Below are 27,193 nucleotides of genomic sequence, written 5' to 3'. Positions count from 1 at the left end.
TTATTTAAACACAGATTGTTAGATCTCAGTCTCTAGAGTTTCTGATTCAGTAGGCTAGGACCGAGGCTCTACAATGTACATTTCTAAGAGTTCATCAGATGTGGCTGTTGCTGCTGCTCTGGGAACCACACTCTGAGAACCGTCGGGCAGCAGCTCATCCATATAGGTTATTTTCAGGAAAATAAAGAAACCAACATCTGTGGCTAAAAGGAAAGATTCTAAATAAAAGTGAGTTATTTTCTAATGTTATTTGAAGTTTAGAAAATAAAAACAAATTACCTGGGTCAACATAGAATATCCCAGTGAAAAGGACGGAGTATGTTAAGCGTCCATTAGGGCGAAAAGGTGCTTCCCACCTCACGTGGGCTTTCCGGGATCCCTGTGTTTTGACAAACACATTTACTGTTCCTTCAGGAGGAGCTTCTAGAGTTCGATTTTCCACCTGTGAGTATAAAAAGATTTATTTTTGTTTGCAAATAAAATAAGTACATGGTTCGCTTTGAGCATATTTCTTCAAAGAATCTCTTTTTGCTGTGAAGTAAACTATTTTGACAGTAGCATCTTGTATGAATACCTCATTTTGTCAGCAGGATCAAAGCACACCTCGTGTTTTCTTCCCCCTGCTGCTAAAGCTTAGAATTTGAGCTCCTGACCAAGGCAGCTGTTTGTGATTTCCAGAATATGTGGATCTGCTCACACTGTGATTGTGCCTATGGCTGTGCATATCCATAGACCAATTCTAGGACTGCTTTAAAATAATTTTTATGTGATTGCAAAAGAGAAGAAAGGCATGCAGTCTGTTTTTATAAGTCCTTGGCTGAGGTGGTAGACTTCTGGCCTCTGTCAAAAAGCCATGCCAATCAAGTATCTTGACTCTCTCTCTCTCTCTCACACACACACACACAAACACACACACGTGCATGCATACATGTGTGCACAAGCATGCATGCATACATGCAACATTTTTATGAGCTATGTTGCTATTAGTTATGTAAAAATGGCATCATGCTAACATTAAGAAATATATGCATCCTAGGGACTCTATCCCTAAGGCACAATCACAAAAAAATCTTGATTGTGTTAATGAAGCTATGCAGAAAACAGCAAAAGATGAATTATTCAAGAGAAGGACTCTGAAATAAAATGTAATCCCTAGCGGTACAGTGGTCAGGAAGATTACAATAGCTAAATAAGTAAAACAAACGGTCAGAGGAAGACGTAGTTGGCAAGAAAGAAGAAAAGAGTTCAGAATTTTTTTACTATCTTTTAATCATTAGCTTAAATTCAGTTAACTAATCACTACAAACTCATAAACATCACTCAAAAATACTTGACCTCTCACAATTTACTAAATGTGTTGATAATTTCAATTTCATTCTTAAGGTACAGGCTCTTGCCTCCCAAGAAGGTCATCAAACATGAAATCCTTAGGTAGGCAAATATTATCAATTATAAAACCTTTATTTGTTAGGGTGAATGCACTTTATCAATTATGAAAATAAATAAAGAAAGTGTTAATTTTTAGTAACTATGAGGTCACAACATGTTTTATTTTCATCAGAGAAAAGCTATGGGGTTCTTTAGAACTATAACGCTTCCTCTTTTGTTTTTAGTTTAATAGTTATGTACAGAAATGATGAAGAAACTAGGCTAGAAAAATATCAATTCATCATTTTAATATTTTATGACAATGTAGTTGGTTTTATTATGCCTATCTATGTAGTTCATATTATTGTATATAGAATGATTTTAAAGTATTCCAAATAAAATGAGACTTGAAAAGCTGAAGAATTAAGGGCAATTTCAGATAATTATATTATAATCCTCAAATAGTTGGTTAATTCAAAATAAATATGTTTCGTAACATTTTCTTAAGTATTTGGATAAACACGTCAGTTTTTACTATACATTGAATTTGGAAATTGCTGACCTGGTCTTTCTTTTTCATTTTACTTTTTTGATTATCTACCTTGCCATAAAAGGAATATGAAGGAAAAGGCACTTGGGAAAGGTAAAAATTGGCTTGGCTTTGGCCTGGAAACCTCTCTTGACATAGAAAAAATACTTGAGAGCAAGTGTGCAATAAAAACATACAAACACTTCAATACACTGTAATTCTTTTGTTTTAAAATGGAGTGAGTCTTGCTCTGTCTCTGAGGCTGGAGTGCAGCTCACTGGAACCCCCACCTCCCGGGTTCAAGCTATTCTCCCGCCTTAGCCTCCCGAGTAGCTGGGACTACAGGCGCCCGCCACCACACCCAGCTAACTTTTGTATTTTTAGTAGAGATGGGGTTTCACTACATTGGCCAGGCTAGTCTCAAACTCCTTACCTTGTGATCCTCCCGCTTCGGCCTCCCAAAGTGCTGGGATTAGAGGCGTGAGCCACCACGCCTCACCATAAACTGTTATTCTTAATAAAACTCTTGCAATGTACCAGAAATTTGTGTAAATGATATTTTATTTAATTTTTTACACCAACTCTCTTAAAGTAGACATTATTTGTCTTTGTAATAGTTGAGAAATCTGGGGCTTTGTGGAATAAGTATATCTTCTAAGGAGGCATCGGGATTTAAGAGGTTTAAGCACATTTAAGGCAGACTTTCCCTATAGCATTTGCTTGACTATTATATATTGCCATTAAGATTTAGATATCTGAAATAACACACTTATTTGCTTCTTTGCAAAAAAACAAACAAACAAAAAACATGTAAACATGTGAAAGGGTCAATGTGTTTGTACTTGTGTATTTATCCAGGTCTATTTATCTGTGTAAGTATGACATCACTAAAGAATCAAGACAACTTTTTAGCCGTATCACACAGGAATGACCTATAGTTTCTCACTTCATCCTTAAAAGAGTCCCTGGAGAATCAATCTAATGAATGTTCCAATACAAGACACGGTCGTAAAATTCTCAATCTTAGACTCCACTAGTGTTATATAACATTGACTAAGTGAGGAATAAGAAAGTAAAGTGATTTTCTTATGGAAAACATTATTGTATTTTATTAAAGAATATTACAAAATGTGAAGGGTTTCCCTCTAATACAATTGAAAGGAAGGAAAGCATTTAAAAAGTTTCTGCTGCATTCTGTTAATTTTTACATTATTTCAAAATTTATAAAACTCCAATTTCATTGAATTTAACTTGACAATACACATTAGCATCTAAAAATTTGGTTCAGAGGCATTGTCAATTGTTTTCTATATTGGAATTTCCATAAGAGTCAAATACATTATTTAGATGAGTAAGAACTGAACACACCACAGGGGAATCATTGTGGGTTTTGTTGTTGCTGTTTGTTTTGCCTTGTTTTTGTTTTTTCCAGATAGGTACAGGGCAACTCCTTCTGCACCATAAATAATAGCTAACAAACTGGTCAGATTAGGAAAAAAAAAATGAGCTAATACTACATTCAAGTGGTAAGAATATGGAACTTCTGTGTGTCTTTTTATTTTTAAAAATACTACACCAAATTCATATTTTTTATTATATGAGCAATTTGCAATTTGGAAGATGAACCATATCACATTTGGGACTGTGAAGCATATTTCTCATAGAAAACATTGAATAGTATTTCCCTGCATGCATGGATAATCTAAATAACAAGAATTATCATTAAGAAATGTTAGATGAACAAAAAAATGAACTCTTTTAAAATTTATTCTGATTTTTGCCAGCAAAATATTTAAAAGCAGAAATGATAAATTTTCTATTTCAATGAAATTTTTTTATTTAAAATGTCAGAGTATTGGGCTCTCTTTTGATGAATACCTTAAGAAACCGTTATACACCATTGCCACGTTTGACTGAATTTTGTTGAGTACCATGTTTAATGATAGAAAACTCTGCTTTTTAAGATTGATTCATAGATTTCTTAAGTCAATAAGCACACATTAAATAGAATCATCAACAAAAATAAGCTGAATCTGTAATATCCTTTGTGATTTGTGCTAGCTATCCAGGGCTATTTAAATACTCAGATATGGAATCACTTAAGGGTTTACATATAATGTGATGGGGACAAAAATATTTTGCAAACCGGTTGAAGACCATGGGCTTTAACTTCTTGGTAGCATATAGTTGACTTGTTCTAAATAAAGACATTGTTGTTCAATCCCAGTGATTAGAGATGGATCATTGACTAGGGAAAAGCGTTTGCATACTGAGTACAGGATAAAGAAAGTACCAAGGGAGAAAATAACTCTGTGCTGTAAGTCAAGATTGAGTCTGGAATATACGAAGCCGTGGCAGACTAGGTTTTACAACCCAATTCTATTTCCCCCCTTCCCGTCAAAGCTTTGTGGCATTTGATTTCTTAAAGTTAACGTAGCTACCATCTGTGCAGGATGCAGATCGATAATGCAGGTCCCCCTTATTTAAAGTTGCCAGAACATCAGGAGACACCGCTGAGCCAATTTTGTAACCAGAACTACGATGTGCAGCTTACATTTTGAAAAAGTGTAAATTTCAATCTCATGTGACATGTTCTTTTGTTTCTTTTTCTTTTTTTTTCTTTTTTCTTTCTTTTTTTTTTTTTTTTTTGAATGGAGAAGAAAAGCTGGCCTATTGCCATTCCTGCATTTAAGGGTAAGTATCCATCAGAGGGGTCTGGGCTATAAAAAGCTTAATGGCAATAAAGACTACAGCTCAGCTCCACCGGTGGATGGTGTTAGCTGCTTGGAAAGCAACCAATCTCTGAAACAAAATGAGAGGTGTGATCAAAAATAAGGAAGCAGAAATTAAAACATAGAGCTGTTTTCCGAGGTAATATTTATATAATATACTCTTCAGTGAAGACAGCATGCATTAAAATGATAGGGCATTAGCAAACATTGCCAAAAAATATCTAAGACTAATGAGCATTTTCCATCTAAAGAAGCAAAATCTAATTAATCAAGAAAAATGCACAAAAGTGTAATGTGATGTTTTGAAACTAAAGAATGTCCTGCTAGTTTATGATAATTATGTGCTATTAATTGGGTTTTAAAAATTATATTAGGAATAGAAAGTATAATCTTGTCAAGCTGTTAACTGCTAATGAAATATAGATATACATTTCAGATACAGATTTCTGAAATATGAATATCAAAAGCTGATATTAATTTAATTTTCAATACCGTTCTTATGAAGCTGTATCACATAAAACTATTTTATCCTAATAGATGAGGTAAACTCAACCTATTAATTGATTAACTACCTGTTGGGGAGCAGTGTTGCCATATTGTGGCACTTACAGACTTTCAATTATTTTCATTTTTTAACCTTAAATTTACTTAGATGTTGAGCCCATGATTAGAAAGAAAAAAACATCCACCTTCAATATGTCACTAAATTAGGAAAAATTTCATGTTTGCCTACTACACTAGCCAACTTATCTTTCTTTCAATAAAATGTAGACTCTGCCCTTCACTAGACCTATGTTCAGTCTTGAAATTTATGTCGAATATAAAATCTTAGTAACTCTTAAATGAACTTTTATAAAAAGAAAAATCTCCCATCCTGCTTGAAAGGCTAGCTGTGGAGAGGGTGAGTCACTGCCACTTACTTCTTCCTTAATATTCAGTGTCATCTGACATTTAACACATTCCTAGAATGTAAATTTAGATACTCACCAGCGGGCCCAGAGCACAACCTTTGGCTGTGCATGCTTGGACTCTGAAAGAATGTAAACTCCAAGGAGCAAATCCATAAGCACGACAGCTGAGTTCCGAGGAATTGTGGATTAATACACCATCTAGATATAATCCATAACTCATGATAACACCTGGGAAGATAATAATTGCCTTTCAGTATGACTACTAGACAATAGCAAAGAAGATCTTAAGAAAGCAAGCACTCTTGATGTGATTTCTGGTTTCATGGAATCATTAAATCACAGACTCTGGTATTTCTCCTTGTCTAGACTCTGTCTCTTACCAAAGGATAAAATAGATGTTACCCTTGAATATCAAATTGTAAAGCTAATTAATACAGAGACAGAAATAAAACCTACCAGTTCCAGCATGAGAATCTTTCTGTTGCATCCTGTTAGCAGTTGCCATGTGTGTTCCAGATCAAAAATTAATAAGTAAAGCATACTTATAATTTGTATTGCTTTCTAAAAAATATATTCTTAATAGATATGCCCCAGAAGTAAATCGACCTTATTTGTTAATGACTCATGATGTATCAGGCACTGTTCTAAGCACCTGGTACGCATTGGCTTCTTTTTAACCCTCTCTTCATAGCATCCCTATAACAGGCAAAAAGAAAAGGTATCATTTTGGAGGAGAAACTGACTTCCTACTGCATGTTGTCTGTCAGTCAGGACATTCAAAAGGGCATCTCTTTATATGACCTGGTCCAATCATATAAGCATTGAAAATCTGCAGCAACCCAATCAAGATAGAACATGAAGGACATAGACCCCCTTAGTAATGAAGATCCAGTGACCTCACTAGGTAAAAAAATCCAAACAAGTCAGGTGCGATGACTCATACCTGTAATCCCAGCACTTTGGGAGGCCAAAGCAGAAGGACCACTTGAGCCCCAAAGTTCAAGACCAGACTGGGCAATGTAGTGAGACTCTACCTCTACAAAAAATAAAAATAAAAGAACTCCAGACAGATGAACTACGAGCTGAGGGCAAGGAGAAGAAGTTGTAAATATCAGCTATGACCTCACAACTAATTATAGAAACAAGAATTATAAATGCTGTCATGTTTTATTTCTGATTATTACACAGAAGTTTGTATATCGTAACCAATTTTCCTTCCTCCTTTCCCCATTGATTTATGTAAATAGGGTTAGTGGGTATTAATTTATAGTTTAGTTTTTTTAAGTTGGAGAATATCCAGCTGGGTTGTGTCTGAACTAAAAGGGGAATTAACAGCACCCAGATAAGAATATGATGAGGGAGGTGAGAGCACCATCATTTGTACAAAGCATTGTCGTATCATGTTCGATGGAAGCACAGAGTGATTGTTATTGGTAATGAAAGGTGGTGGAAAGTACAAGGGTGTATGTGAATGCCGAGTAGCTAAGAAGGTGATTCGTCTGATGTCCACTCCAGCCACACATCCATGCTTCCATAGCCTGTTCTGTACGGCTGAATTTACAAACTACAAACTACATTTCCAACTCTTGCTTGTTGGCCTTCTATTAGGTTTTGCCAGTGGGAGGCACTGCGAGGAGGACAGAAGCAGGAAGAAAGAAAACGACCAGCTTCTAGCTCCAAGAGCTGAGGCCTTTGCTGACAGCTGCTGTGTCAGCAGGGGACAAAGCACCTGCAGCCTCAAGCATTCTAGACAGAAGAAGCATCTCTTCTGCACTTTCTGCCTCTTCAGTAGTGGAATGTTTTTGGCATTTCAGCTCTGGTTGGGGCAGTGTCCTATAATGGTTCAAATGTCAAATCGGTAAGTGTAGCAATAAGCAGCAGCTCTCATCAATCATCCTTTTTTTCCTTCCAGTACCTGCCACCTTTCCCTTTTGTTCTTCCAGCCCTTCTTTACAACACCTTGAGAGCAACCTACTTGTATAAAATATCCTCTGTTTTAAATATCTGAAATGTTTTCTCTTATACTAATCAGACCTGGGTCAATACGTTCTCTTAGGATTAAAGCATTTTTTATTTAAATGAGTTAATACTTTTAAAAAGCTACTGCTGTAACTCATTTTCCTTTAAGAAGGTAACCTTGTACAGTTTATCATTCTGATAAGTCCATTTCCCTTATTTCCAAATTTTTTGAAAAGAGTATTTTACTATCAGGTACCACTTATAGCTCCTCACACAGAAAAAGATTGGCTGCCAGTGTCTGTTTTCCTTTATTTCTGGTGTGACCATCTATGGGAACTTTATGAATACCTATAGAAAGTATTTGATTTAATTCTATTCAATACTTGACACACAAAGACACAAATGAATTAAAGCTGAGAAGTGAAAGACACATAGTGAAAAAACCACCTACCTATAATACATAGAAAATTTAAAGGGAAAAAAACATATAATCAGGTAATAACAATGACAAAAAAAATTCTTATGTGCCAGACTCTCTGTGAAGCAGTCAGTTAACCCTCCAAAAAATCTTATGTACAAATAGTGTGTCGCAGAAGCTCTTAAAGAAACCATAAGACCCTAGAAATACTATCTATTTGACCTGCTTTTCAACTGAGATAGAAAGTACCTAAATCAATAGTTCCCTTTTCTTACATAATTGGGGAACAGAGAATGTCTTTTATGTTAGGATTATGTGCATAATATCTCATTTATCTGACATATTGGGAAATGAGATATTTTATAGAAGTTAATTTTCATTATAACTAAGTCTCATCTCCTTAAGCATGAACTCTAAAAATCTTAACCATTTTTGAAGGAAATCTTTCTAGTAAGTACTACACACTTACCTGTCTTCTCACAGAGAATATAATGAATATAACTGAATCATTTTGTGAAGACTCAAAGTTTGATTATGGACATCAAATACTACATTCTCTAACTCTATAATGCCTCAGTGATTGATGAGATATACAGGGTTCTTACCCAGCTTCTACCCTAAACATCACTCAGTGACTGCACCTTACCAATTCTTGTGTCATTGTTTGAGTTCTTCTACATCCTCTCTCAGTGACAGTCTCTCCAAAGTTACTTCTTCTTCTTCTTCTTCTTTTTTTTTTTTTTTTTTTTTTTTTTTTGTCTATCGGACTCTAGCAAGTCAACCCTTAGCAATCTATGTTGAGAAGCTAGATAACCTTGACATCTGGCACTATGGATATACAAAGAGCAGACCGTTATTGAAAGAAGGGCTTAGACTAAAATGAATACATGACAAATAAGCTGAGAATGAAATTAAGTGAGATTTGTGACAGTTAATTCAACTGCTCAAAAACTTTTTAGTATCCACGATGTATCTAACTGAGAGGTGGATGAGAATGAAGTCTAACTTTAACATGGGTGAGATCACAGACAAACACACACGCGCGCGCACACACACACACACACGCACACACACAGAGTTACCTGGCATCCTGTAGGTAAACAGTATTTGACAGCATATGGATGAAGGGCTGAAGGATCAATTGTAGAAGCACATTGTAGGACTAATATTATACTGATACACACACACACACACACACACACACACATCATATTAAGCTGATTTCAATATAAACAGAATCAATAAAATATAAAACATTGTATGATTCAGTTTTAAAACACACTTTTAGTAAGCCAATCAGTCTAAAACACCTATTGACATGGCAATTTTAATTTCATTGACCTCAGATTCTTAAAACAGAGTAACAAAAACTAACAAATACAATGTAGTGGACACTTTTAAACTGAAGCCTAAGAAGATGCTTTTTACTTTAACTAGAATACAGGATATGTACCAATAGCTTTTTTTTTTTCAACTTTTATTTTAGATTCAGGAGGTTTGTGTGCAGGTTTCTTACATGGGTATACTGTGTGATGCTGAGGTTTGGGATACGAATGATCCCACCACCCAGATAGTGAGCATAGTACTCAACAGTTAGTTTTTCAACCCTTACTCCCCATTCCCTGCCATTAACCCTCAGGGTCTACTGTTGCCATCTTTATGTCCATGAGTACCCAATGTTTAGCTCTCCCTTATAAAGGAGAATATGCAATATTTGTTTGTTTTGCTCTTGTATTAATTTGCTTAGTATAAAATCCTCCAGCTTCATAGATGTTGCTGCAAAGGACATGATTTCAGGATGTTCTTTTTGTGGTTATGTAGTATTTCGTAGTGTATATGTACCATATTTTTTTATTCAACCCACTGTTGATGGGCACCTAGGTTGATTCCATGTCTTTGCTATTGCAAATAGTACTGTGATGAACACACAAGTGCATGTTTCTTTTGGCAGAATACTTTGTCTTCCTTTGGGTGTATACCCAGTAATGGGGTTGCTGGGTCAAATGGTGGTTCTGTTTTAAGTTATTTGAAAAACCTTCAACTGCTTTCCACAGTGGCTGAACTAATTTACATTCCCACCAACAGTATACAAGCATTCAACCCTTTTCTCTGCAGCCTTGCCAGCATCTGTTGTTTTTTGACTTTTTAATAGTAGCCATTCTGACTGGTGTTAGATGGTACTCATTGTGGTTTTGATATGCAACTCTCTGATGATTAGTGATGTTGAACATGTTTGTTAGCTGTTTGTCTGCCTTCTTTTGAGAAGTGTCTGTTCATGTCTTTTACCCACTTTTTAATGGGTTGTTTTTTACTTGCTGATTTAAGTTTCTTATAGATTTTGGCTATTTGACCTTTGTCAAATGGGTGGTTTGTGAATATTTTCTCCCACTCTGTAAGTTGTCTGCTTACTCTGTTGATAGTTTGTTTTGCTGTGCTGAAGCTCTTTAGTTTAATTAGGTTCCACTTGTCAATTTTTGTTTTTGCTGCAATTGCTTTTGAGGACTTGGTCATAAGTTCTTTCCCAAGGACGACATACAGAATGGTGTTTCCTAGGTTTTCCTCTAGGATTCTTATAATATGAGCTCTTACATTTAAATCTTTAATCCATCTTGAGTTAATTTTTGCATATGGTGAAAAGTAGGGGTCTGGTTTCATTCCTCTGCATAAGGCTAGCAAGCTACCCCAGCACCATTTTAAAAATAGGGAATCCTTTCTCCATTGATTATTTTTGTTGACTTTGTAAATGATCAGATGGCTGTAGGTGCACAGCTGTATTTCTAGATTCTCTTTTCTGTTCCACTGGTCTATGTGTTCCGTTTTTGTACCAGTGTCATGTTGTTTTGGTTACTATAGCCTTATAGTATAGTTTGAAGTTGAGTAATGTGATGCCTCCAGCTTTGTTCTTTTTGCTTAGAATTGCTTTGGCTATTCAGGCTCTTTTTTGGTTCCATATGAATTTTAGAATAGCTTTTTTCTAATTCTGTGAAAAATTATATTGGTAGTTTGATAAAAATAGCATTGAATCTGTAAATTGTTTTGGGCACTATGGCCATTTCAGTGATATTGATTCTTCTACTACACGAGCATGGAACATTTTTCCATTTGTGCCATACACGATTTATTTTACCAGTGTTTTGTAGTTTGTCTTGTAGACATCTTTCACCTCCTTGGATGGATGTATTCCTAGGTATTTACTGTTTTGTGGCTATTGTAAATTAGATTGCCTTCTTGATTTGGCTCTCAGTTTGAACATTATTGGTGTATAGAAATGCTACTCATTTTTGCACATTTATTTTGTATTCTAAAACTTTACTGATGTTGTTTGTCAGTTCTAGGAACTTTCTGGTGGAATCTTTTGGGTTTCTAGGCATAAAATCACATCAGCGAAGAAAGATAGTTTGACTTCTTCTTTTCCTACCTGTATTTATTTTATTTCTTTCTTGTGCCTGATTGCTCTGGCAAGGACTTCCAGAACTATGTGGAGTAAAAGTGGTGAGAGTGGGCATTCTTATCTTGTTCATATTCTCAAATGGAATACTTCCAGCTTCTACCTTCTCTGTATGATGTTGGCTGTGGGTTTGTCATAGATAGCTCTTATTATTTTGAGGTATGTTCCTTTGATGCCTACTTTGTTGAGGGCTTTTATCATGAAGGTATATTGGATTTTATTGAAAGTTTTTTTCTGTATCTATTGAGATGATCATGTGCTTTTGCTTTCAGTTCTATTTATGTGATCAATCACATTTTTAAATATATTTCCAACTCAAGGAGATTTATGAATCACATTTATTGATTTGTATATGTTTAGCCAAACTTGGCATCCTAGGAATGAAGCCTACTTTATTGTGTTGACTTAACTTTTTTGTTGTGCTATTGAATTTGGTTTACTAGTACTTTGTTGGGGATTTTTGTGTCTATGTTTATCAGGGATATTGGCCTATAGTTTCCTTTTTCAGTTGTGTCTTTGACAAGTTTTGCTATCAGGGAGATGCTGGCCTCATAGAATGTGTTAAGAAAGAGTCCTTCCTTCTTGATATTTTGGAATAGTTTTAGGAGAATCATTACCAACTCTTCCTTGTACATCTGGTGAAATTTGGGTGTGAATCTACCTGGTCCAGGTTTCTTTTCTTTTTTGGTGGGGGGGGGTTTCTACCAAAAACAACAGCAACAACAACAACAACAACAACAACAACAAAACCATCCTCAGACAGTATTATAAACACGTCTATCCACACAAACTAGAAAATCTAGAGAAAATTCTTAGAAACAAGCAACTTCCAAAGAGTGAATCAGGAAGAAACTAAAACGCTTTACAGACCAATGTCAAGTTTGAAAATTGAATCAGTAATAATAATAAAAAAAATCTGTGTTAGCTTCAATTTTAGTTTGTTCTTGTTTTGCTAGTACCTTTAGGTGAGATGTTAGTTTGTTAATTTTAGATCTTTCTAACTTGTTGAGGTAACTATTTAGCACTATAAACTTTCCTCTGAATACTGTCTTTGCTACATCCCAGAGATTTTGGTATGTTGTACCCCTGTTTTCATTTATTTTAAAGAAAATTTTGACTTTTGAATAGCTCTGGGGAATGTAAAATTTTGAGTCCTTGAAATGCCATGTAAGTATTTTCAAAATTATAGAATACTTGAAATGATTTTTTAAATTAATTAATTTTAATTTTTTTGGAGATGGAGTCTAGCTCTGTAGCCCATGCTGGAGTACAGTGGTGTGATCTCGGCTCACTGCAACCTTCGCCTCCCAGGGAGGTGAATCAAGCAATTCTCCTGCCTCAGCCTCCTAGATAGCTGTGATTACAGGTGTCTGCCACCATGCCCAGCTAATTTTTGTATTTTTAGTAGAGACGGGATTTCACTGTGTTGGTCAGGCTAGTCTTGAACTCCTGACATTTGGATCCACCCTCCTCAGCCTCCCAAAGTGTTGGGATTACAGGCATGAGCCACCATGCCGGGCCAAAATAATTTAAAGTAATTTAAAATATGTTCTGGGCCCGGCATGGTGGCTCATGCCTATAATCCCAGCATTTTGAGAGGCAAAGGGAAGTGAATGGCTTGAGTCTAGGAGTTTGAGACCAGCCTGGGCAATGTGGCAAAACCTTGTCTCTGCAAAAAAAGCAAAAACTTAGCTGGGCATGATGAAATGTGCCTGTGGTCCTGGCTACTTGAGAGGCTGAGGTGGCAGAATCACTTGGGCGAGGTTGCAGAGGTCGAGGTTGCAGTGAGCTGTGATCACACCACTACACTGCAGCCTAGGGGACAAAGTGAGACCCTTTCTTAAAAAAGAAAATTAAAATGCTCTGATCACTTACTTTGAGTCAGACAATAGGGTACACACTTTTATGGATTATTTTCTTCAACATTGACAACTCCAAAAAATAAGAATTGTTGTCATTGTCATAAAGAGCAGGGAATGGATTCTTAGAGGGGCAAACCCATTTTTCAGGGTTATAAAAAATAAATTCAGTTGTGGAAACTGGCAATCTCACTCCACTCTTGTCACTACTCTTGTTACATGTTTCTGGTCTAATTTCCTCTTCTAAAATTTTTAGGAATTTCACTTGAATTAAGAACCAATGAATATGCTCTGCCTCTAAAAGCAATCAAGATTAGCCTAATAAAAAGATTAATATAAGTATATTGAAAGTCAATCAAGCGTAAAGTACTATACTTGGTGTTTTGGGAAGTAAGAACAGAAAGAATAAGAATAATATCTACCTTTATGGAAGTAAGAAAAGAGTTAAGTATAGGTATAATTAAATAACAATTCAAGAGTTAAACAAGCATCATAAGCACCACAATGACTTTATGCCAAACAAATGACATGGTTAAATAGTAGATAGTATGTACACGACCCTCTAGCAGGGAATAATCTCTCTGGCTAAAGAAGTGCTATAGGCTTTTTAGAGCAGTCAAGTCTTCCATATACGGAAGCGGAGTATTCAATAAGTCATGTGATGAAGCTAATGTGACTCCCCTGAAAGGTAGTATGTGAAAAACCTATGTTTCAAGACGATGCTTCTGGTGAGGAAAATGACATTTGCCATTGCCGAGAAGTAAGAAAGTGCAAGGTTTAGTAAATGTATCCCAAATAGATTAATAATTTGCTGTTATTCCTGTAGCTGGATGTATTATTCCATTCTCATGCTGATAATAAAGACATACCTGAGACTGGGTAATTCATAAAGGAAAGAGATTTAATGGGCTCTCCAGTTCCACATGGCTAGGGAGGCCTCATAATCATGGCAGAAGGTGAAGGAGGAGCAAAGGCATGTCTTACACAGCAGCAGGTAAGAAAGCTTGTGCAGGGAACTCCCCTTTATAAAACCATCAGATCTCATGAGATTTATTCACTATCATGAGAACAACATAGGAAAAACATGCCCCCATAGTTCAATTATCTCCCACGGGGTCCCTCCCATGACAAGTGTGGATTTTTACAATTCAAGGTGAGATTTGGGTGGGGATACAGAGCCAAACCATATCACTGGATAAAGCCTAATAGAAAACAAAACTTCAAAGGGAGTTTGGGGCCTTGAATGACACTACAAGGAGTTGGAATTTTATGATACACAGGAGACCATCAGTGTTTTTATGAACTGACTAGCAACAAGATAAAGTCATATACAGAAAAATTAATCTAGAATCACATATAAAATAGACTGGAGTAGGGAAGACCATGGAGGTAGTAACAGTGAGATGGTCAAAAACATCAAACAGGAAAAATAATTATTAAAGTCATCTTCTCCTGAATGTATAGGAAGTAGTCGTGAATGAGGCAGGGATGTGGGAATGATGCATTTCAGCAGTAGTCTGTGGCAAGACAAACATCTTCAGCAGTTATATATACTTCCTTTTTAATTAAAAAAAAAAACTTTGACACTTAGGGATGGAATGTGTTAGATTGCGATATGGTACGATAATGTCACTATTCAGAAAAGAGTGTTCCTTTATCAAACATGAACAATGAAGTTAACAATCTCATAAAAGCCTACTTCCAAAAAACTAACTTACCCTTCTGTTCCTGGTTAAAAAGGGAATTGTTTTTCAGTCTGAGGATAAGAAAAAACTATGTCTTGTGATGGAATTGTTCTGTACTTGATTGTATCAGTGTCAAAATCTTAGTTGTGATATTGTATTATAGTTTCAGAAGATGTTGTCATTGAGAGAAACTGAATTAAAGATACATGTAATCTCTTTCTTATAATTGCTTGTGAATCTATAATTATCTCAAAATAAAATATTTAAATTAAAAAATACTCTTGTGCAGGGGAGCATGCCAGGTAAGAAGACACAAACACTTTAAAGTCCAAAGAAGTTCATGCTAAAGCAATAACAACTGGATTGAGTGTTTTAATCAAGTACCATTTAATCTTCAGGAAAAACTCTTGATAGTGGAATGGTTTTTATTTCAGATGAGAAAAAATAGATGACAAAAAAAGGTTTTAGAGAGGTTTGGTAACTTGGCCAGTGTTAATACAGCCAGGAAGTGGTAGAGCTATGTGTCGGCACTGAAGCATTCAGACTCCACAGTGCATACAACCTTACAGCTTCCATATACCTATTTTTTCTACATTTTAAAAATCATGTAATAAAATATAACATATAAAAGTATATATAATATCAATTCAATTTTAATGACAAATTTAAAAGCCAAAGGCCATGTAACCATTACTCACGTTGAAAACATAGAATGTTGCCAGGACCCCAGAAATCTCCTGTCTATAATTGGAGCCCTTTCCCTTCCTCACAGATAACTATGAGGACTTTTGAAGAACCACATCCTTGCTTTTCTACTGAGAAATGCATCCCTTAACATAAGCAAGTTTCTCATGGTTTTCTAACTTACATTAATAGAGTTATGTTGTATGTATAATTTTTGCATCCTGCTTTGTGTAACATAATATTCATGAGTTCTATACATGTTTTTGAGAGTAGCCATACTTCACTCATTTTTAGTTATGTGTAGTATTCCTGTAGGGCAAATGTTATTTATTTATTCTACTCTTGATAGATATTTAGAATGTTTCTATATTTTAGCTATGACATCAGTGTAATTATACATATTTTTGTACATGTGTCCTGAAGCACATGTATACAAGTTTTCTAGGACAAATGTCCTGGAGAGAAATTGTTGAAATATGTTCAGTTTTACTAGACAGTGCTCATCTCTTTTTGAAAGTGTGTCAATTCTAGTGTACATGTGAGTCCATGTGAGTTCTCATTGTTCTATATCCTCAAAAAGACCTTATTGTCAGACTTTGACATTTTTGGCAGTATTAGATGTAAAAAATGGTATCTTGTTTTGGTATTATCTTTTACTTTTGGATTATTACAGAGGTTGGCCCATTTTCTTATGTTTATCAGACATTTTATTTTTCTTCTTTTGTGAAATGACTTTTCAGATGCTAACTCCAGTTTATTATAGATGTGTAGGAATATTTTATATATTCTGGATACAGTTTTCTGATGGTTACATGTGTTCTAAATATCATCTATCTTACTACTCATCTTTGTGGGTATTTATAGTATATTTTGATAAAAGTAAATGTTAATTTTAGTAACTCCTTTATTATTATGAAACTACCTTTTTATATCTAATAATACTGCTCACTGTAAAGCATTCTTTGTCTGATATTAAAATAGGTCCATCAGTTTTCTTTTCCTTTTCATTCTTTGACATTAAACCCTGTTACGTGATTTTGTTTTAGAACAGGAGGCTTAACAGCTATTTCAGGGTCCTCTCCTCTAACTTTGGGGACTCCTCGGGATATAACTATTGGCTAAACACTCCTTGTAACACTCACTCAAGGACTATACCAAATCCACATTAATGGGAATCCATTTGAGGACTATCTACTAGTCCAAGCACCAAACCTTATTGCCAACATCTTTTATAATTAATGGTTAGCTGGCATTAATGAGATGTGGTTGTACCGAGGAATGGATGCTAATCATTTACCAGATAGCCTCCATAAATGTTGTGGTTTCATTCAATGGCATTTTATTAAGCCTTGAGGAAAAATGAAGGAGCACTACACCTATTGACATAAAAGGATGTTTATTCCATATGAATTAGAGAAAAAAAGCCAGTTGCAGAACAGGATAAATTATACGACCAATTATTTTGAATCAATTTTGTGCATATACTTTTAAGTAAGTAATTATTCATTCAATCAGCAAGTTAGTTATTGAGTGCCTCCCCTGTTCTGGGCACTATTTCAAAACAAAGTCAAAAGCTTCCAAGCCAATTGCCTTCTTTTTCAGGGCTCTTCCTCCATCCACTTCAGTACTTCTATCATGATCACATACCTTTAAAACTTGGTTAGATAGCAAAAACTCACTAAGCTTTTATTTCCTGACCAACAAAATGGGATAATATTCCTTGCCCTGGTGGTCTGACAGTTGATCTGAGAATCGAACAAGTGAGCATATGTGAATGTGCTTTAGTAGTAATAAGCACTGTGCACATAGAACGGCCACACATAGAGCTGTCCCTTGCTTGTAGTATGAGTTAAAGTCTTACTTGTTATGGGAAGCTCACCTTAGACTATCTCCTCCAGTTCTGACCTATGTCATGTGCTGCACTTCTCTTGTAAAAACTAAACTAATATCTCTCAAAAATAAGCTTAGGCAGGTCTGTATTCCTCCCTGGTACACTATCTGTCATTAGCCAATAGTTTCTTATATCTGTGTGCTATCTTTTCACTTAAAATTCATTACTTTCCAATTAAGTCCAGAAAGTGCAAAGAAACAAGTGTTTACTACATACTGTAAAATAATTTTTGTAAGTCTGCTGGATTTAGATTTGGTTTCTGATCATCATCTGGCTCATCAGTAATTATGGGGTAGCTACTGTGAGCCAGGCATTGTGTTGCATGCTGGTAATACAGAAGTTGTCAGAACAGTCATGGTTACTTCCTTCACAAAACTTTCAATCTAAACGAAAGAACAGACTAGACTTTAGATGTATTATGTGGATGTAAAGTTTACTTTTTGAAAACCAGATGGATAGAAGGAAAATATGGGATAAGGAAGGGAGAGGTGGATGCTAACCTAGTCTGGGTAAGTTACATAATGGGGCTTATCTGAGAAACTAACCTTGATTTTTATTTTATTTATTTATTTGTTTGTTTGTTTATTTATTTATTTATTTATTTATTTTTTGAGATGGAGTTTTGCTCTTGTTGCCTAGACTGGAGTACAATGGTGCAATCTCGGCTCACTGGAACCTCCGCCTCCCATGTTCAAGTGATTCTTCTGTCTTAGCCTCTTGAGTAGCTGGGATTACAGGCACCTGTCACCATGCCCAGATAATTTTGTATTTTTAGTAGAGATGGGGTTTTGCCATGTTGGCCAGGCTGGTCTTGAACTCCTGACCTCAGGTGTTACACCCACCTCAGCTTCCCAAAGTGCTGGAATTACAGGCTTGAGTCACCGCTCCCAGCTGAAACTGACCTTTAAGCTAAACTTGGCACTCAGAGCTACTTCATCAAGAGGAAGATGTCATAAGTCATTATTTCACTAATGATAACAAACAAATATTTTATAACAATAAGAGAAAAGTTTTCAAATATATATTAATAAGTTGATTATTATTTGCAAAAATTAAATATGATGGGTTTATTAGGTCAGCAAGCTGCCACTAGAACCTGGCTCTCCTTATTGGCCTTTAAAATGTCTATTGTATTGAAACAAAGTTTAAGAAAATGGAAATTTTATTCACTTATTTATTCTTGCCACTCTTAGCATGAAGAAAGTCATTTTAAATGTATCTTCACACACTACCTCCCATCAAAACACACACACACACACACAAAACACCTCTCTGTGTTAAATGTGGATTAAGTAAAATTTAGGAATCAGTCAGGGTTTCAACTGGAAACCAATGACACTCAAATGGCAATGGAAGAGATTTTAGTGGAACTCCTATTTACAAAGATGCGGACAGGGTTAAGGGAAAGCAAACAGTGATAATAAAGCACCCCCAGCTAGTACTAGCTAGGATTGCTAGACCATTCTAACTAGTTGGCTCAGAGTCAGTAAACATCTTTACGTTTGTAGGGGAAAGGGTGAGAACAAATTCAGGAACCTGAAGAAACCTGATGCTATAGGAAAGCGCCTTTGAATAGGAACTGTAGCCTTTACTAGAGGAATGCAGCCCTGGAATCCAGAGCCATGCAGAAAGACAGCCAAAGGGAATAAGTTCTGAGACTCCACGCTCCTCTCACCCTCTCATCTTTTGCTGTTGCTGCCCATGGACAAACCAACAGGAAGCCAGAGAGAGACGAAGCCCACTGCCACTGTGAGGAAAGGGTCAGCCTTGCAGGGCATGGGACAGAGTGGAAAAGGAGAGTGAATCTAGAAAAGCAAAAGAGAAATATTCAGCATAAAAAATATCATTTGTTCTATTATATTGTACCACATTGTATTTTTTCAGGCTTTTTCTTGCTTATTCTCTGGTACTAATAATCAGTAAGACAGCTGAAGCAAAATAAAACTGTAACATGCCATGTGGCAAAGGGGGTCAGGTTCTGGCTTAATTCTGTTTAATTTAATCTAGTTCTAGACATTCAGCTCTTCAATGGATGAGCCACAAAATGGATACTTAATTCCCATTGGCTGTACAACAGAAGGAATTTCAAGTTTATCACCTTTCTGTTTCCATAATGATAGGATTTTTAAGGTGTTTAATTTTCACAAGGAAGCTGGATGATAATTGTCCATAAAGCATATCCACTGGGATATATATCTTTGTGCCTCTTCATCATGTTATGTCAAATTGTATTTCCAAAGGTGCTCAATAGGTTGTCATATATAACCAAGGAAATTCAATGCAAGTATAATACAAAGTAAATTTAATACAAGGTAACTCTATTTACACTGTAGAATTCTGTTTACTGTAAGAATTAAACAACAATGCTTTAGTGTGTCATAAAAATAACATGCATAGTGAATATAGATGCTCCAAACATATTTGTTTGTCTTTTCCAGTGCAGCATGGCAATAGAAGTATCAACTGAGGGCTTCCCCCAAGGTCCAGAAGTTGATTGAATGTGGCAGATATCTCCCTGTGTGAATACTTGATCCTTCAATTAAAAAAGGAAAAGAGAGAAGAGCTTTCACATTGTGGGATAATGCCTTATTACTGTTATGCTCTCCTAAAAATGGAATCAACGGAATCTAAAAAAGACTGTGCTTGGGAAATTCTACCTGACAAACTGACTGGAGGTGTTTCATAAAAGTTACACAAGGTTTGCTCAAAACTGTCAAGCAGTTTTCCTAAGTGATTCGCTGAGTTCCATAATCCATTTCACCTATTAAAAGTGAACATTTCTAGGAAAGAAAATAGAATCACGTTTTGACCATTTAAAAATAAAGTTATTTCAAAATAAAAAGTAAGAAAATCAAACAAAATACCAAACAGTTATCTCTCTAAAACCAGAGAAAAACCAGAACACGGATCTTATGAATTTTAAATATTGGCACTAAGAACAGGACATTGAACAGGTAAAAGTAACAAAATTTTGTTTTCATATGGCTAGATTAAATTCTACATTATAAGCCTTTCTACAAAAAGTAGAAGCAGGTAGTATAGTGAAGAAAACCATGAAGTTTTGTCATTCACACCTTGCTTTGATTTGTACAACCTTTCTGCTTAATCAGCTGTCTTGATTTTGAGTAATTAAATTGTTTAATACTTATAAATCTAAGTTTCCACATTTGTGAAATAACAATACCTATTTCATGGGCTAGTTATGGGAATTAAAGTACCTGGCAAATTCTTATAAATTATAGCTATTATTATTATTACTAATGTTATTAGTGTTAGCAGGAAATCAAGTATTTCTTTCTATGCATGTATAGAATATTTAATTTGTATTTATACATACATCTTCATGTGCATACATTATAAAAATTTATTTCTATAGCATCATCTCTTAATGTGAAGGACAACATATATAGAGCGTATATGAAAGATCTATAGTTAATTGATTTCTCTACCATCCATTACTGACAGAATGTAAAAGCTCAAAACACTGAGCCAAATTTTTTTTAATAATGCTCTATTGTCTTCAAGGTGCTACGTGTAAGTCTACAAAAATAATCAGCCTCCTAAGATGTTTCTATTATTTTTGACATGATTGCCACCGTTTTGATACATGTTCACATATAAATTCTCACAAAGATGGACCAATATGAAAGACTAAATTAGGAAAATATTTCCATAAGCTTCTCAGGTCCCCTTCACTTCTCAAGAAGATCCTAGACCATGTCTAATGGGTGCCCAGCTCTCATGCTTCTCCCTCTCTCTCTTTTTTGTTTTAGACATGGTCTCACTCTGTCACCCAGGCTGAAGTGCAGTGGCACAATTGTGGTTCACTGCAACCCCTGACTCCCACGTTCAAGTGATTCTCATGCCCCAGCCTCCCGAGTAGCTGGGACTACAGGCACACACTACCATGGCTAATTTTTTCTTTGTTTTTTGTTTTTTTGTTTTGGTAGAGACAGGGTTTCATCATGTTTCCCAGACTGGTCTCGAACTCCTGGGCTCAAGTGATCTGCCCACCTCGACCTCCCAAATTGCTGGGATTACAGGCGTGAGCCGCCACGCGCAGCTAAATACTTCTCTCTTAATTATGCCCATGTTGTTATTAACAAATCCTGATCACAGTAAAAATACATCCTTTCATACTGAGACACGCAAAGCACAAACAAGACAAGTCTATGTGCTGTCTTTCATTAGAATATCTACAGATTACCAGGCTGATGAAATATTAAGCAAAAGGACTGGGTCTCTAAGTGTGTGCTTTAAGCCTTCAGCAGGCCCAAGAGGAAGATTCATTTCTGCTGCCTTTGAAATTATCCCACCTGTATAACAGAATCATAAAATGTGCTCACAGTGTGCATTTGGGTATGTTGTATGATTGCATATGAATATGCTTCTCACATCAACACTATTACAGTTTTGTTATTGTCCCTATCATCAGTCAATATGAATTCATTCGACAGCTTTATAACACCCCTCTACTCTGTGGCACTCTGTCAAGGGCCAGGACTAAGGCAGTGAAAAAGGCACATATGATTCCTGCCTTCATGTGGCTTAGTCTAATAAAGAAACTATTTTAGGTCGATTTACTTAGGTAAAAATAGAGATTAGTTACAAGGAATTATGGTTATTAATAAAAGATAAACATTTTATATTCCATATTTTTAGTTAGTATTTTAAAAAACACATATTCTAATTAGTTTAAAATGTCACTTTAAATGTTATGCTAGATAATGACGAATAAGTTTGGCATAGTCAGATAGCTATGCTGTTTTAGCAAGGTAGACTTGAAGTGTGAAGAAAAAACATATTTCAGGATTCTAAGGCCTAAGCTTCTAAAAGGGAATATGGCTCATGAGAATTTGGAAGCTCTCAAAAGCATAACTTTAATTATGCAATTGCAATCTACACAATACAGGTCACAAATTTATTAGACAGTAATCCTTCGTGCTACTTCTCTGTGATGGCTAAGGTCTTACAAAGGAAGCATCAAGGTCCTACATAATAAGGGTTCCTAGGAACCTTGGACCTAAAAGTCGCTCTGTTCGGCGGTTTTAAAATCATGTCTGAAATCGCAGCCTGCAAAGAACACCTTTGCCAGAGGGAACGTGGGTGCAAAGGACTCTGATTAGAGAAACACAGAGCTGAAGTGTCACACCATCATTTTTGCAGGTATGTGAAGCAAGGGACTAGAATTAAGCAGGACATATTTGAAGACGAGCAAAGCCTTAGGTGTGAATCGGGTGTAATGACTCAGTACTTAAAGACTGTACTTGGCAGACTGACGCGATTAATAGCAAGTAACATTGTAATAGTAAAATCACAGAAATGTCCATCAGTAAAAAGATGGGTCTTATAAGCTGTAGTTTCATCAGTGGGATTGCATACCGCCTTTTGAAAGAATGAGGTCACATTCCACTGAACTGCAAGGAAAGATGTTTGCACCATATTGTGAAGTGAGAAAAGTAAACTCCACAACAACGCAAATAGTATGAGCTCACTCTTGTTTAACAAATGCATATTTTATGCATAGATCTCTAAGTGATTATTAATCAACAAATTTGTTTGTTTTAAACTAACACTGCTCTTAATCTTTTTTTTTTCTAGTTTAGAAGTTTATGGCATTTTATTACATCCTCCCTATATCATTTTTTTTATTATGGTAGAAAATACAACATAAAATTGGGCATCTTAACCATTTTAAGTGTACGATCATGTTATCTACATACACATGGTTGTGCAACAGATTTGTAGAACTTTGTCGTCTTGGAAAACTGAAGCTCTAAACCCATTGAACAGCATCTCTCCATTTTCCCCTTCCACCCAGCCCTTGGTAACTGTAATTCTGCTTTCTGTGTCTGTGCATTCAACTACTGTAGATATAAACTCACATAAGTGCAATCATGCAGTATTTGTCTTTTTGTGAGTGGCTTATTTCATTTACCATAATGTCCTCAAGTTTCGTCCACATTGTATCGTATGACAGGACTTCCTTCTTCTTAAGGCTGAATGATATTCCATTGTATAAATATATCACATTTTTCTTATGCATTTATCTGTCCATAGACACTTGAATTTTTGCACCTCTTAGCTACTGTGAATAATGCTGCAATGTATCTCGTTTCCAATTCTTTTGGATATATTTCAAGAAGTGGGATTGCTACATCATATAATAATTCTATTATTAATTATCTAAGGAACCTCTATACTGTTTTTCATAGCAGATGCACCATTTAATATTCCCACCAACAGTACTTAAGGGTCCCAATTTCTCCACATCCTTTCCAGAATGTGTTGTTTTCTGTTTTTTACTTTAATAATGGTGATCAACAAATTTTTAACTGAGCAATTATTATGTGCCAAGGCACTATTCTTGGAGCTGCTGGTACACTACTGAACAAAAGACACCAAATTAGGAAAAATTCTCAGGGCTCATGAAGTATGTACTGAACCAACTAGCAAGCTCCCCAGCACAGACACTGTGGAGAAGGACCAGGTTGGGAGACAAGGAAGAGAACTGAAATAACAAAGGGAGAGGATATTTTCTTAAAGCCCTGGTTAAGGATTACCATCAGACTTTCACGAGTAGGAGCTGATCATTTCAGTCAGAATCAGTTACGAAAAGGAGAGAATGTTTCGTACGACATGGTGGCCAAAGGATACCAACTGTTTGATTGGCAAGAATTGGACATTTATGTCAGAACCATTTATACCTTTCATATTTTGTCATATATAGGCATGCATAAAAATATACCTAGTTCTCACTATAGAAGGTGGGTTTAATTTTTCTCAACAAATCTTTGTTCATGTTTATAAATCCCTAGTGAAAAACCATTCCTTTAGGTACATAACTGACTAACAGAGTCAAGATTTTGAAACCTGAGTGTGCAAAACCAGGCAAGTAGTACCAGTTTCAGACTAAACACATGTATATCTCTGGTCCTGCAACATCTTTATGAGGATGCAGAGGTATGACATGTCCACATCTCACAGGGCATCACTAGGAGCTGCTTCTTTGTATACCTGGCACCTTGTACACCTCCCTACCTTGTGAGCATTCATTTATATGGATATTTTCCCCAAGGGACTCTGACATCCTTGAGATCAAGAAGCAAGGAAATTCACTGTATATATAAGAGTGATGGAACCTAGTAGGCCATCAAAATACATACTTTGAATGAACAAATGCAAATTTTTTGCATGGCATGAAGAGGCTCCTGAAGCGATCTGGGTAAGCAATATTAATGACCTTCACTAGTGAAGTGCAGTCGAGGGGTTGTGTGGTGACAGCAGTGAGGGATGAACAAGGATTAAAGTGAAGACTGCTGCTCAGTATCCTGGCTGGCAGGGCTGGGTGGTGCAAATCCATGAGAGAGGGAATACAGGAGAAAGAGCAAGTAGAGAGACAGAGACCGTGAGGAGAAATCAACTTGGATATGCTGAGTTGAAGATGTAACACAAATTCAGGTGGAGGATTTTGTGAGAGGTCTCAGTTGGAAAATGTATTAAATACCCAGGAGCATTTTGATGATAACCAAGGCAGTGGAAGATTCTGATTATTTAGGAGGCCCGTGGTGGAGCCTAGAATCTACTTCTTCAATTGGTGCTCCCAAGATGGTTCTAAGAATCAGATAAGTTTGAGAAATACCATTTAAAATCTTTTGAAAGGGTTTATTTAGTTACACAAGAATGAAGTCTATCTTATTCTCCAATTGCATTTGTCTTCTGCAGCATATTCAGAAATTAGAAAGCAACCATTAGGTAGCATATATTGCCACGTGGGCCTAGTACCATTAACTTTGAATTGGGTATAATCCAGAAAAGAAAATTAAAAATTGTTTGGTCAAATGCAAGATCGACACTCCCAAAATAGAAACCCAGGCCCAGAACCTACACAGCTAGAAAAATATATTTTAGGAACGAATGCATTTTGAACAAATATATTGCAGGCACTGGATGGTATCATCTCTCTTGGTATCATTAAAAAGCCAGGGCTTTGGAGTATATATGCCACCGATCACAGGTAATTTCCACAAGAGACATTAAATGAATTAAATATTATTGGGTACCAATAAAAAGTAGAACATTGTGTTAGGCTTTGTGGAGTGAAAGAGAAATTAATGATTTATGGTCCTTATCATCTGGTGGGAGTGTTTGACATATACCCAAATAACTTTAAGCACAGGCTGAATGAAATTCCATTATGAAGGCATAGAAACAGGTCACATAGTCAAGAGAAGAGGGAAAGTTTACGTTAAACTTAAGGAACAGTAGAATGACTCCATAGAATAAGAGGCCTACGGTTAGCCTAGAAGAAGGAGTTGGATTTCTACAGGTAAAGACAGGGTGCTGATGGACGGGATTGTTAATCTCAGTTTTCTTTTCTTTTCTTTTTTTTTGAGACGGAGTCTTGCTCTGTCACCCAGGTTGGAGTGCAGTGACATGATCTCGGCTCACTGCAAGCTCTGCCTCCCAGGTTCACGCCATTCTCCTGCCTTAGCCTCCCCAGTAGCTGGGACTACAGGCGCCCGCCACCACGCCTGGCTAATATTTTGTATTTTTAGTACAGACGGAGTTTCACCATGTTAGCCAGGATGGTCTCGATCTCCTGACCTCGTGATCTGCCCGCCTCAGCCTCCCAAAGCGCTGAGATTACAGGCATGAGTCACAGCGTCCGGCCTGTTAATCTCAATTTTCTAATCAAGGAAACTGGGGTCCATGGAAGTTAATGAATTTCCCAAGGTAACACAGTCACTGTACATTAGAAACAATTTTTTACTCCAGGACTATTTGACTCCACCCATGTTTCACAACCCAACATTAAGCCATAAATATTACAGCGTGGCTAGAAAGGAAGATGTGTTACAAGGCAATGTGTATTCAGGTTGAGTCACAAGTTGGTAGTAACCTGAATACCAGACTAAAAATTTGGACTTTATTCTTTGGGCATTGGAGGAGAAGCGTGGGGACTTTGAAGACAGATAGAGAGACAAGATGTTTTCCAACAATCAGATTATCCCTCTCTAGACAATCAACAAGAGAAACAAAATGCTAAAAAATTGGAGGAAAGTGGGGAGAAATAGTAAAAAAAGAGTAGTTTTTTAAAAAATAAAACTACCTTTTAAATGTCTAACCATTGTACCACAATTAAAATTCTAAAAATCCCACTGTGATTAAACACAAGACTTTGGAATACCATGGAAGTGCTAATACAAATCTCCAAAATCTTCCAAATTCTTCTTGCTTGATGAGTACATTTTAAAACTGCTTGCAAATATACAACACATACACAAATACACAAAACATTCAAAGAGCTTTGAAATGTGGAAAGTATTTCCCTGAACAATTGAAGATTCTGAGTTCAATTGTAGTTCCAATTGCATTTACCAATTGGGATGGAGGGAAGTGTTCTACTATGCAAATCATGTAATAGCATGTCACAGCAATCTGATTGAAATAAATCATTAACATTTTCATTGTCACCTATGAACTAGAGTTCTTTGTGGAGTAAGAATCATAACAAGATGGTTGATGGCTTAATATAGTATCAAATAGGCATCCATTTATTTTTTCTTGGAAAATTTGTAATAGTACAGGAATAACTTCAATAGCACAGATAATAACTCACTCTGATTATTAGAATTCTCTCCATTACCTCAAATATATCTAGTGCATTTGCCAAAAGTTTAATTAAAATGAGATGGCTGGAATAATT

At 36.0% G+C, this 27,193-nt stretch overlaps 1 protein-coding gene across 1 annotated transcript in view; it reads right to left on the bottom strand.

The window, feature by feature from the left end:
- Positions 1-27,193, bottom strand: part of USH2A (usherin) — an 801,896-nt gene that overhangs the window by 341,683 nt on the left and 433,020 nt on the right. Inside the window, exons 35-36 of the mRNA XM_050780502.1 lie at positions 5,617-5,768; positions 280-442 (exon numbers count right to left, since the gene is read on the bottom strand). Coding sequence (XP_050636459.1) covers positions 280-442; positions 5,617-5,768 — 315 coding nt within the window. The remainder of the gene's footprint in view (positions 1-279; positions 443-5,616; positions 5,769-27,193) is intronic.

The sequence above is a fragment of the Macaca thibetana genome, chromosome 1 (assembly GCF_024542745.1).
Source record: "Macaca thibetana thibetana isolate TM-01 chromosome 1, ASM2454274v1, whole genome shotgun sequence".
NCBI classification, from domain to species: Eukaryota; Metazoa; Chordata; class Mammalia; order Primates; family Cercopithecidae; genus Macaca; species Macaca thibetana.
The sequence above is the reverse complement of the archived record's forward strand: the minus strand, read 5'-3'. Positions and strand labels throughout refer to the sequence as shown.